The 12,908-nt window shown below is 42.4% G+C and overlaps 1 protein-coding gene across 7 annotated transcripts in view; it reads left to right on the forward strand.

Annotated features, from left to right (window-relative positions):
* Positions 1-12,908, forward strand: part of PTPRG (protein tyrosine phosphatase receptor type G) — a 621,815-nt gene that overhangs the window by 524,503 nt on the left and 84,404 nt on the right. For 5 of the 7 annotated variants that reach the window (XM_084635116.1, XM_084635121.1, XM_084635122.1 and 2 more), the window contains one exon: positions 10,036-10,122. The exons of the other annotated variants lie outside the window; for them this stretch is intronic. In XM_084635116.1, coding sequence (XP_084491242.1) covers positions 10,036-10,122 — 87 coding nt within the window. The remainder of the gene's footprint in view (positions 1-10,035; positions 10,123-12,908) is intronic. 7 annotated transcript variants of the gene reach the window in all.

Genomic DNA, 12,908 nt, shown 5'->3' on the forward strand with positions numbered 1-12,908 from the left:
AATTAATTCACAAGTATAGCTTGAGAGTTTTCTTTTCCCCTCTTTTCAGTGGATACCATAATTCACCTTTGAATTATTGCAGTTGTCAACGTTGTGATCCTGAAGACAAAGCAGGAACATCGTACTGCCTTTCTTATTAAATCAAGCTGTTTATACAGTGCTAATATGTTTACATTCAGGAGGGATTTCTGGAGCAACACAGCTGTTGCCTTTCCGCGCGCAAAGCTAGCTTGCAGTGCTTGTTTGTAATCACATGGTCTTTGCTTGGGGGGAAATGATTTTAACTTCCTTGGGCAAAAGTTCGATAGGAACTTTTTTTCTGTGGGTTTTTTTAATAGCCTTCTATAGAGTTTGAGTGAGTCAGGAGATCTGCGTTCTTTTTCCCACTCTGTCATTGATTCATTGTCTGACCCTGGGCAAACCACTGAGTGTTAGATAGTAGTACCCTCAAGCTCAATGGCAGAGATCTCATTGACTTCAGTGAGAGCAAGATTAGGCCCTTAATATCTCAGGGCCAGGCCTGTTTCCCAACTGGTGTGTTAGTGATAAAATGCTTAGCCTCGTCTGTAAATCTACAGGTGAAAAGTGCTAGGTAAGAGCCAAGTACTGTTGTTATAATTACCACTACTAATGAACGTTCTCTAGGAGAGCTACCGTTCGATATTGAACTCTACACTGCAGCCTGGGTTGGAACCTATTGGAAGTGAGGGAGATTTCTGTCAGACCAGTGGTGGAGCTGTTGTTTGATCATTTTATGGGTTTTCTCTTATGAATACCCATGATACTGTATTTTGTCTGATGTACTTTGCTGAAAAGTGAATATTGCTGTTATATTGCAAATTCACAGCATTTCTAAAATTGCTTGTTTAGTTTAATAAGAGAACCTACTTTCAATGTACTTAAAAACGTTCCTGTCTCTACTGAATGTCTCACTCTTGGAAGAGTCTAGGCAACATTTTCAAAAGCACCCAGTCCCATTTTCAAAAAGGACTTAGGTATCTAAGTCTCCCTGAAAGTCAATAGGACTTAGGCTTCCAAGTACCTAAGTCATTTTTGAAAATGGGATGTAGGTTCAAAAGTCACTGAAGCACTTTTGAAAATTTTGCCTGCCGTCTTGATGGCACTGAGTACTGACGTTTTGGACAGAGAAGGGCCAGAGCTGAAAGGTTTTGGTACCGATCCAATCTTTTCCAAAATTCAGGGGGGATGGATCCATTTTTTTTTTTCAGTCAGCCTGTGCTTTCACTGGCCTGGGAAGTTCAGCAGACGACTGGCTGAACTGTTCCCAGTCCTCTGCATAGTCACTACAGTGACTTGGCTCTCTGGCTAGATCCCAAAAGTCCACCCCTTGCAGGGTGTAGTCTCTTCTCCCTGCGACCGAGCTCTGTTAGCAGCTTCCCTTCTTCGGCCTCTTCAGCAGTGGCACCTTCTTTCTCAGCTGTTGTCCCCTTTTTGGCAGCAGAACACAGACCCAGCAGCCACTTCGGTCAGGGACCCAGCTCCTGGTCATCTGACACATCTGACATCAGATGACTTAACTCATTGTCTCCCACCGAGGAATCAGGCCAAATCTCACCTGAGCGCAATTGAGTCCTCAATCCTCTCAAAGGGCCATTATGGAGCTATAGCCCAGTGCCAAGTTCAGGTCTGGAGTTCATCTTTTCTGAAGTTAGACGGCCCACGTTTAGTTTTGTGTCTGTCCACAGAATAGGCGCAGCATGGGCAATAGCATTACAAGTTTCTCCCACGCTGCCCTGACACAATGCATCAAAACACCTTTCTGGAGGGACAGCCATCTCTAGAAGTGAAAGGGTAATTTAGCTCTTGGTGCCTCTGCTGAAACATCCAGGAAACGATTTTAATCAGAGCCTGTTTCTGTGACGTCAATAGTTGTCCACAAAAAACTGGTTGGTGGTCTCAATCCAGCTGGTAACAATGCTCAGCATTTCCAAGGTGGATTTGAATCCTTGCCCTAGAGATGATAGAGTCTCTCTCTCATTGCCAATCGCCTGAGAGATCCATTTATTTTTTCACAAAATATTATTTGCCTTGGCACAGCCACTATTAATAATGGCTTTCAATAAAACCTGCAGAATTTTCCAGGCTTCCCTTTCTGCCAGCCTCCTAGATTAGTCTGGCATGCAGTCGGTCCTTAAAGTGGAATAACCACAATACTTTCTTCTTCTAATTAAAAACCTTATTTTGAAGTTGCTCCGTATTGAACTTTGAAAACTAGCTACTTGAACACAGCAACTGTTTTTACTGCTCGGTTTGCTGTGAAACAAATTGCCATTTTCAAACCTAGTAAGTGCCCAGTCATTCTAGATGTGCAGAATATTTGCTTACGAAGATTGGTCTAAAACGTCAGTCCCACTAGATTCTGATTAATTCAAAAATTAACTGTTCAAGCAACCACTTTCATACAGTAAGATGCAGATATGGTGTTACAGCAACACCTCAGGTGCTGATCCTTTATCAGGACGTGACGGAAGCACATGATTAAGTTCTACTGATGTCGATGAGATTGAAATATATGCTTAAAGTTAAGAACATAAGAACGGCCACACTGGGTCAGACCAGTGGTCCATCTAGCCCAGTATCCCATCTTCTGACAGTGGCCAGTGCCAGGTGCCCCAGAGGGAATGAACAGATCAGGCAATCATCCAGTGATCCATCCCCTGTTGTCCACTCCCAGCTTCTGGCAGTCAGGGACTAGGGACACGGAGAGCATGAGGTGACATCCCTGACCCTCTTGGCTAATAGCCTTTGAGGGACCTATCCGCCATGAACTTATCCAGTTCTTTTTTGAATACAGTTATAGTTTTTGCCTTCACAACATCCGCTGGCAATGAAGTTCCACAGGTTGACTGTGTGTTGGGGTGTGAAGAAGTACTTCCTTGTGTTTGTTTTAAACCTGCTACCTATTAATTTCCCCGGGTTCTTGTGTTATGTGAAGGAGTAAATAACACTTCCCTAGTCACTTTCTCCACACCGGTCATGATTTTATAGACTTCTATCATATTTCTCCTATTGTCTCTTTTCCAAACTGAATAGTCCCAGTCTTCTTAATCTCGCCTCATGTAGAAACTGTTCCATACCCCTCTTTGTTTCTGTGGCCCTTCACTGTACCTTTTTAATTCTAATATATCTTTTTTGAGATGGGGCGACCAGAACTGCACACAGTTTTCAAGGTATGGGTGTACCCTAGATTTGTATAGTGGCAGGATGATATTTTCTGATTTATTATCTATCTCTTTCCTAATGGCTCCTAACATTCTGTTCGCTTTTTTGACTGCTACTGCACGTTGAATGGATGTTTTCGGTGAACTATCCACGATGACTCCCAAGATTTCTTTCTTGAGTGGTAACAGCTAGTTTAGACCTCATCATGTTGTATGTATAGTTGGGATTATGTTTTCCAATGTGCATTACTTTGCATTTATCAACATGGAATTACGTCTGCCATTTTGTTGCCCAGTCAGCTAGTTTTGTGAGATCCCTTTGTAATTCTTCACAGTCTGCTTTGGACTTAACTATTTTGAGTAGTTTGAGTTGCATATCATCTGCAAACTTTGCCACCTCACTGTTGACCCCTTTTTCCAAATCATTTATGAATATGTTGAACAGCACTGGTCCCACTACAGATCCCTGAGGAGACCCTGCTTTTTACCTCTCTCCATTCTGAAAACTGACCATTTATTCCTACCCTGTGTTTCCTGTCTTTTAACTTCCGTCTTACCTCATGGTTGCTTAGTTTAAGAGCCTTTGGTGAGAGATTTAGAGTAGCAGCCGTGTTAGTCTGTATTCGCAAAAAGAAGGACATTGTCAAAGGCTTTCTGAAAGTCCAACTACACTGTATCGTCCCATATTTGTTGACCCCCTCAGAGAATTCTAGTAGATTGGTGAGACATGATTTCCCTTTACAAAAGTGATGCTGACTCTTCCCCAACAAATCATGTTCACCTATGTGTCTGATAATTCTTTTCTTTACTGTAGTTTCAACCAATTTGCCTCATTCTGAGGGTAGGCTTACTGGCCTGTAAACTGTCAGCACCACCTCTGGAGCCTTTTTACAAATTGGTGTCACATTAGCTATCCTCCAGTCGTCTGGTACAGAAGCTGATTTAAGTGATAGATTACATAGCACAGTTAGTAGTTCTGCAATTTCATATCTGTATTCCTTTTGGGTGAATACCATCTGGTCCCAGTGATTTATTACTGTATAATTTATCAGCATATCGTCAGTCAGGGTCCGTTTCTCAGATTTGTCTCTTGTGCTTAAGTGGTGTCCTGAATTGGGATGGACTTAAGCACAGATATAAGTGCTTTCCTGAATCACAGTCTTAATAGTTAATGCTACAATTAATTTTAACATCTGTGCTTGAAAGACTTAATTTTTCATAAAAAGAAAAGGAGTACTTGTGGCACCTTAGAGACTAACCAATTTATTTGAGCATTTATTTGAGAATAAATTGGTTAGTCTCTAAGGTGCCACAAGTACTCCTTTTCTTTTTGCGAATACAGACTAACACGGCCGTTACTCTGAAACCTGTCATTAATTTTTCATGTATGATATCATGCAGGTCAACATATCTGTTTTACCGTGGATTCTACTAGTATATGATTTTCAGTTTGCCATGTGGCTACATTTCTTCACTAGGGACTTCGTTCACAAAAAAAGACACAGTTATATTGAGAGATCTTTTTCACACGTATTATCTAGGGGCATGAGACAGAATAATAAGTATGGTGACATCCAAATGACCATTGTGTAGGTTTGGTATGGGCATGTTGGGATGTCAGTGGGTATCTGACAGACCAGTGGATATATGTGAACATCCTTGGTGGAGATGTGGCAACATTCCTTGTATGTGGAAGGAATGACCTCATAGAACAGAATATCAGGGTTGGAAGGGACCTCAGGAGGTCATCTAAGTCCAACCCCCTGCTCAAAGCTATCCCAGTGGTTTGAGCATTGGCCTGCTAAACCCAGGGTTGTGAGTTCAATCCTTGAGGGGGCCATTTAGGGATCTGGGGCAAAAACTGGGGATTGGCCCTGCTTTGAGCAGGGGGTTGGACTAGATGACCTCCTGAGGTCCCTTCCAACCCTGATATTCTATTCTATGATTCTATGAACCTAGCTGGAAAACATGATCTGCTATGTTCCCATAGCAGTAACAAAATGATGAGAAGAAGAACTGCTACATCTCTCTCACATACACACTTTCTCTCTCCATTCTCTGCCCCAGCCTCGCCCCAGATCTTGTCTGGGACCAACCTTTCCAAACATTGTTTTTCAAAGGAAAACTACAGATTTGTGTGTAGTAAAAGTAATCATTCAAATTCAGTGCTGAGTTTCTATCATGCAAAAAGTGTACCATTAGCATTTTTAACAAAGGTTAGGAAGCAGCAAGACTTAGGAAACAACTAATCAACGGGTTTCCAAAGTTGTACCTACATGTTTTCCACACACATCCTTTTGACATGCAAGTGCAGGTCTCAGCATGTGCAGTGGATGCACTTGCAAAATTTGCCCAGGAGGGTGAGTTAAGAATCATGTGTGTTTTGTTGGCATAGGAATAAAAATGTGGGTGTGGTTCTGTTGGGACAGCACAAAGCCTCCCGCAGCCATGCTGTTACAGTCTGGAGAGAGTAGAGCTGTGGGTCAGAACCACAGTGTGTGGCCTCATAGGCTGGAGGAGAAGAAACATTCATAGGAAGAGATGTGAGCTCAGTCGGACGCCTAAGCACTTCCTACAAGTGCCCAAACACGCTCGCTTTCTCCCAGACTGTCGTCTGTTTCCCTACCCCCATATTGATCAGCACTGAACCTGCCTCTTGATTCACCATCCCAGCTTCAGTGTTTCTGCCTCCTCTGCACCAGCAATTCCTTAATCACCTTCCAGACTTCCCCCTTCAGCAATGTCCAGATGTTCTCTCCTTCCATGCACTGGCAGTATAGCATCTACCTACGTCCTTATACTTGAGCCCATCACCTTGGTGTCTGAGCCCTCTGTGGGTTTTGCATGTCTACATGTGCAAAGTACTGCATGGAGTGTGGAGAATGCAGTGGCATGGTCCATCGTGCCCCCCTCCCTGCACTTTGGTTGGTCCATGTGATTCCTCACCAAAGGAGCAGTGGGGGTGCGGCGCATGCCATGCCCTTCCACCTCGTTACTGCCATCTGAAAGAGAAGCTATTAAAAATGGAGGCATCTGATGCCTAGCATCACCTTCTGGGGAGTTGGGTAGGTTTCGCCATCACGTTCTCCCTCCCCAGTTTAGACAATGCAGAGAATCACGTCACAGTTTATTTGCACGTGGCGTACACAATGTAAAAGACAAGAGTCGTATTTGGTTTCAGTGCCACTAGAGGTAAAGATACAGAAATAGTGTGCTCGCTTACTCAGGACATATCTTGGTGTTCTGATCCTCATGCTCACTGAGGTGTGGCAGATCTGTGATCAGTTACCTCTTCTATATCGTGGAGAGCTGAAGCTCTCATTGTGCCAATGGCAGGTCATTGCTGCATTTTAAGTTTGAAACTCCGGGCAGCAGTTGGTTACTCGTTCAAGTTTCTAGCATCACTCGGAGTCCTCTTCATGCTTCAGACACAACATGAGACAATTCGTGTAAATACTTTTCTGTCTGTATTTCAGCTTTTCAGAGTAGAACAATGCGAAGGCCAGGGGAAAAAAAGATCTTGTAATCCCACAGCACCGTGTGCTGCAGCTATTTCAATTCGTTGTTAGTTTGTGGTGTTTGATCCCAGTCTTGTTGTGGGGAACTAAAAACGATCTCTTCTGGAGCCCCAGCTGCTCTCTGATGCTGGTGACATGGTTTTTTTTGTGCTTGAATGGCTGACATAGTGAGGGGCAGCTGTGTGTAGCGAGGGCCCTGTCACATGAAACCTAATACTGCCATTCCTTTGCAAATTTTTACTCCGTAACTATTTCCCAAATGGCTACTTTAGGGCCTTTGAGAATTCACATGGAGCTGTCAGTTGTTATAGTAATGGACCCCCTGCTGCTGGATTGGCTTGGAGATATTTGTTCAAGCTTTTGAACAAACTCATGCTCATTAGATCCCCACCCACCCACACAAAAAAGGAGAGAGAGAGAGAGAGAGAGTCACTGGCTGAAGGTTGCTTTTTAAACATACTGGATGATCTGTAAAAAGGTTGCTTTTTAAACATACTGGAGTGAGTGTGTGGGGGGGAGAGAGAGAGAGAGCTGGAAAATTGTCCCCTTCTGTTATTTCTGCATTTGTTTAAGCCACTTTAGTTTTACTTTTCCCTGCAAGCTATTTAGGTAAGAATTACAAGAGCTGTCAGTTTTCCCATTAGACAGTGTGATGATCATGTGTGTCTTTAACAAACAAAATGTATTGTTCTTTTTTTTTTTTTTTAAGGTAGGTGGGAGAGATGAAGAGGGCTTTGCCAAGCCAAGACACCCAGAACTTTAGAAAGAGAAAACTCATTAGTTGACATTTCTGGAACTGTGAAGAAGTCTAGAAAATTCAGCAACTAGTATCTTTAGTTATTTATATACAGGTTTTCAAAAACCTGTTTAGGAACTTTAAGTGCAGAAATTATTATTTACTCATCTCAAGATACTGTGGGACAGATTCTGCTCTCATCCTATTGTAAACCTGAGTAATTCTATTAAATTCAGTAGTAACTCCACATTTATGCTGGTGTTAGCATGATCCGACTGTGTCAGGTTTTTGAATTTGCTTCAACACCTGCCCTGCATGACTGAAAATTTGTTTAGTTCTAAATATGTTCTCAAATGTATTTAATTGCATTTCCAAATCACTGTTTCCTCTGTATTCTGAGCCAAATCACTGTTTCCTCTGTATTCTGAGGCAAATGGGAGGTGAATCTGATTCGCAGAGCTCACTGGGGTGGGATGGATTCACCTCCCATTTGTCCCAGTGTACATGTGGAGTAACTCCACATTTATGCCAAGTAAACAAGAGCAGGATGTATCTAACCAAGGTGGATGGATGTGTAACTGAAGGCTTGTCTACACAGGGAGAATGCCTGGACATTAATTACTAACTCCCTGTGTGGACACTCACTCCATGCTAAGAGTGCCTTTGTACATACACTTGAAAGTGTATTAAGTTAAAGGGCACAAAAGGTATGTCTACACTTAGTCAGCGTGCAGAGTAGACACTGCACACCCAGCTGGCACAGGTAGCAAGAGCAGAGTGGACAATGAGGTACTGCTTAGGCGAGTAAAGCACAAACATCAAAACCCTAGGGTCTGTTCCCTACATGGTTCTCTATACCCTGAAGCAGTACTTTCCACGTCTATACTGCTGTTTTTAGCAGTGCAGTATCCTGCTACCTCCCTTCTGCTGGAGTCTTTTTCCACTGAAGTGAAAAGCTCCAGCAGCGGAGAAAGGCTCTGGCCACTCCCCACTGCCATAGGCTGCCTTTCCCTGCTGCCTGCCTCTGCCAGAGCCGTTCACTGCTGAGCAAAGTGACACACTGCAATGTGGACAGAGCCTGCCTTTCACTGTGGCATGTAGCTACTGTGTCACGAAACCCATTGGTTGATGGAAACCAAATTTGTTCTGAGTTTGTTTCATTTGATCTGTTCTACAGTGATTGGTAGCCTGAAAGCAGAGACAGGTTATAGATGTGATTATTTGAAGTAACAAAGAGAAAGAGAGCTTGGTACAGCTGCTGCTTATTAGAGCCTCCAGGTATTGTCTAAAACTCTGATTCTGCTTGTTACTGTACCTGGCATTGTCTACAGTGAGTGCCAGCTGCGGACGTCCTAGAAAGAGCAGCAGCATTCTAGATGAAAAGAGAAAGGAATTAGCAGCATCCTGAGGGAAAGGATGAGGATGATGAAATTGTATGATATTGCAGATATTGTTATATGTAACCATGCTTGCAAAAGAGATGCAGCATGTTAAGTGTTAAAAGGACTCAGAATTAAGCCTCAAATAAACCAGATGACTGAATAAAAGCAGTCTTGGTTCCTCTATTCCATATGCTGTAGACAGTTTTTAATATTACCCTAGGAAGAAAAATCCTGTTTTTAAGTCATTCCAGCTGGTCAGATCCTGGATGGTATGTTGCTTAAAGGAAAAAACAGAACAGACTTTTTAAATGTTGATTTTTTTTAAAAAAAAAGGTGCCCGAGGCGAACCTGGCAATTACAAGAATTAATAGGCAGCAGGTTTTAAACAAACACAAGGAAGTACTTCTTCACACAGCACACAGTCAACCTGCGGAATTTGTTGTTAGAGGATACTATGAAGGCCAAAAGTATAACTTGGTTCAAAAAAGAATTCGATAAATTCATGGAGGATAAGAGGTCTGTTAGTGGCTATTAGCCAAGATGGTCAGGCATTCAACCCCATGCTCTGAGTGCATCTAAGCCTCTGACTGCCAGAAGTTGGGATGGATGACAGGGGATGGGATCAATCAATAATTGCCCTATTCTGTTCATTTCCTTGGAAGCATCTGGCACCAGCCACGTCAGAAAACAGGATACTGGACTAGATAGACTGTGGATCTGACCCAATATGTCCATTACACTCTTATGACTTTCAGAACCTTAGATCATTTATGTGAATTTCTTGTCCCCAGGGACTTTAAGGAGAAAGATCACTGAAGTCAGTGGGAGCTCTTCCATTGGCTTGAGTAGTTTTAGATAGGCTCTTATTCAAAAGATGTTGATGCATATTTAATAATAAAATATTTAACATGACTATAGAGTGAATTTTATACAATAGTAAATTTTATAGTGGCAGACAGGATTTAACAGCTATTTATAATTCCTTTTGTCTGTCTCCGCAAAGAATCTGACAATGTAAAATATTGTATTGTGTTCTTTTTAACTTTGTTATTTAAAAATGGGTCTGACAAGAGCAGAGAAATTCAGAGATATCATTTGAATGGGAGGATGTGTGTCTTTTTTTTTCCCATGTAGATCACTCAATTGAACTCATACAGAATTGTTGTCAGCCAGTCTGAAAAACCCTGTTTATACACTTCTTGTCTCTTTTTATTTAGAGAGTGTAACAAAATAAAGTCCAAGGGCTTACCCCGACGTTTCCATGAAGTGCCACCTTCTGGGGAGAGAACAGAGAAGGGGAGCAGGTGAGGGCGGTACAGGTTGGGTGGGGAGTTTTTAATGCCTGGGGTGATTTACTCACTATGTATGTATGTATGTGAAATTAACCAAATTTGTTCATTCAGAATTCTTATTCTGAAATCACCTGTTATATATGCCAGATTCATTTCTGCAGTAACCCTCTTGAAGTCAGAGGGGTTACACCACCGATAAGTTTGATTCATTATCTTTAAAATGGTCAAACTTCATATTAAGGTTCTATTTATAGCTGGTTTATAAAGCGTTAACAAACAGTGAGTTTCGGACATGCATAATATGTGATGCTGATGATTAAGGTGTCATAGCAGGCCATAAGGCATGGTTATAACCGTATTGGACGCTATAACAAGTTAAGTCAATTGAGTATTTATTAAAACATCTATTACTCATTTATTTACCCTTTTTAAACTCTTTTTAAATTCAACCTTAATATAAAGTGGGACTTTTTAAAAGGATGATGAGAAAATGGGCCATTTAAAAAAGATTATTAACTGTCATTGTGACTCTTTTGTGAAATATTTATATTATTTTTTAAGATAAAAACATTTTGCAAATAAGAAAAAAACGACCGTATAGCCCCTTTCTCTCCCCTGCTCCAAGGAACAGTTTATTACCCCATCCTTGTTTGAGCTGTTTCTGGGTTATATACTTTTATGTGATGCTCTAAAGAGTCTCTCTATTTGTATAATATGGTGTCTCATAAACAGATCAGTTTCAGTCAGGTAGTACTCTCCTGGAAGAACTGTGAATGAAACATCCGATAATACAAGTAGATGCATCCTGAGGTCCCAGTATACATTTATTGTAAAACAGTGAGATAACAGAAGCTGCCAGATAAATCATGTTTTCGTCCTCTCCATGTAACTGTAAAGTGTAATCATCTAAGGGCCATATTCTCAATCCCATAGCAACATTCAGAGTAATGTTAACACTAGTTAGTTTCACACCATGAGGCACTCTGGGTATGAAATTATAGGGTTAGGAATGTTCAAATCAATCAATTAGTATACCTAGCTGAATGCATAGAATGGATCAGACCGCTGGATGAAATAATCAAGAACAAGAGTGATCTTATCTTAAAGCTTCCTTTCTCAATATACAATCATAGAGTCATAGAAGATTAGGGTTGGAAGAGACCTCAGGAGGTCATCTAGTCCAACCCCCTGCTCAAAGCAGGACCAACCCCAACTAAATCATCCCAGCCAGGGCTTTGTCAAGCCGGGCCTTAAAAACCTCTAAGGATGGAGATTCCACCACCGCCCTAGGTAACCCATTCCAGTGCTTCATCACCCTCCTAGTGAAATAGTGTTTCCTAATATCCAACCTAAACCTCCCCCACTGCAACTTGAGACCATTTCTCCTTGTTCTGTCATCTGCCACCACCAAGAACAGCCGAGCTCCATCCTCTGTGGAACCCCCCTTCAGGTAGTTGAAGGCTGCTATCAAATCCCCCCTCACTCTTCTCTTCTGCAGACTAAACAAGCCCAGTTCCCTGTGCATACGTATACCAAGAGACAGTCTCTGTCCCAAAGAGCTTGCAGTCCAAACAGAGAAGGCAGACAAAGGGTGGGAGGAGGAAGCACAGAGGGGAAAGTGATATGCCTCAACATCCCACAGCAGCTGAGTGGCTGAGCCAGGAATAATACACCTGTGACCTCAATCCCAGTAGAGTACCTTAATCACTAGACCACAGTGCTCCACCCCATATCTCCAGCCCACTTCTCATGGTCCCCAACATTCTAGGCCCGTTCTAGGCCCGTGCCGGGCCCTGCTGTGCAGGGCTGCAGAGATCCGGAAATTCTATCTATGTTCCATTCGCAGTGTACTGCGGGCCCTCCCCCACCCCTTGTGTGCTAATATGGGTCCAGTGTCCAATACAGAGGGCCTTTCATGGGCTCTGGATTGGGGTGAGTCGCTCACAGTACATGGAAAATTGAATCCACCTCTGTTCATAAATATGGAGTATTAGCACAGGGCTTTGTGCTCTGAATATGAGCTTAGCACTTTGCAAGGCTGCAGGAGGGAATAAAAAGCTCTCTCAACCCATCCTGGGAAGTTAAAATGGCCATTCTCGCCATTTTAGCAACAATAGAATCTGTGTTTTTTTAACCAGGGTTTCTTCAGTTGTCAGGCTTGAGCAGTTGTTAATTTGTAAGAGGTGCTAGGGCTTGAGGAACTAGGTGCCAGGGCGCTAGCCATTTTTTTACATTCATAAGTGATGCAGCAAGTCCAGATGTGCCGGGGCTCAGCCCTGGCACAAATTAAGCACAGGGCTTGAGGATTTCATGTAGAGATGGGGCAGTTGCATGCCAGAGGGGTAACTGGCATCTAGAATCTGAGAGCATTTCTGAAAGCCACCTGCACTAACAGTTTCATCCCTCCTGCTTAGCCCATGTTGGTAAGAGAAGCATGGAAGCACAGGTGCTAAAAGAGATAACAGAGGATGCAGGGAGAGAACTGGAAAAAGGGGAACTTTCCAAGACTGCTGCTTGGATAGTATCTATTCTTCTGCTGCTGTCAGCCAATGACATTACAAACTAATGATGCTGGAGGAAGGTTGTGATTGGATAAGGGTAATACACGCTACAATAGTTTACTCTCCTATGTTTTCTAATCAGAAGTACTCAGTTCCTAATCATGGTAACATTCATTGCTACTTGGTGTCCATATTACAGATGCAAAACAAAACCTCTGGAAGTATTGTCCTAGTCCTACCTCATATCCTTCATTTTCTTGGGTTTTGAATTATTTTAATAAAAGCTTCCTCGCTCTT

The sequence above is a fragment of the Lepidochelys olivacea genome, assembly GCF_965140295.1.
Source record: "Lepidochelys olivacea isolate rLepOli2 genome assembly, chromosome: 7".
Classification (NCBI taxonomy): domain Eukaryota; kingdom Metazoa; phylum Chordata; order Testudines; family Cheloniidae; genus Lepidochelys; species Lepidochelys olivacea.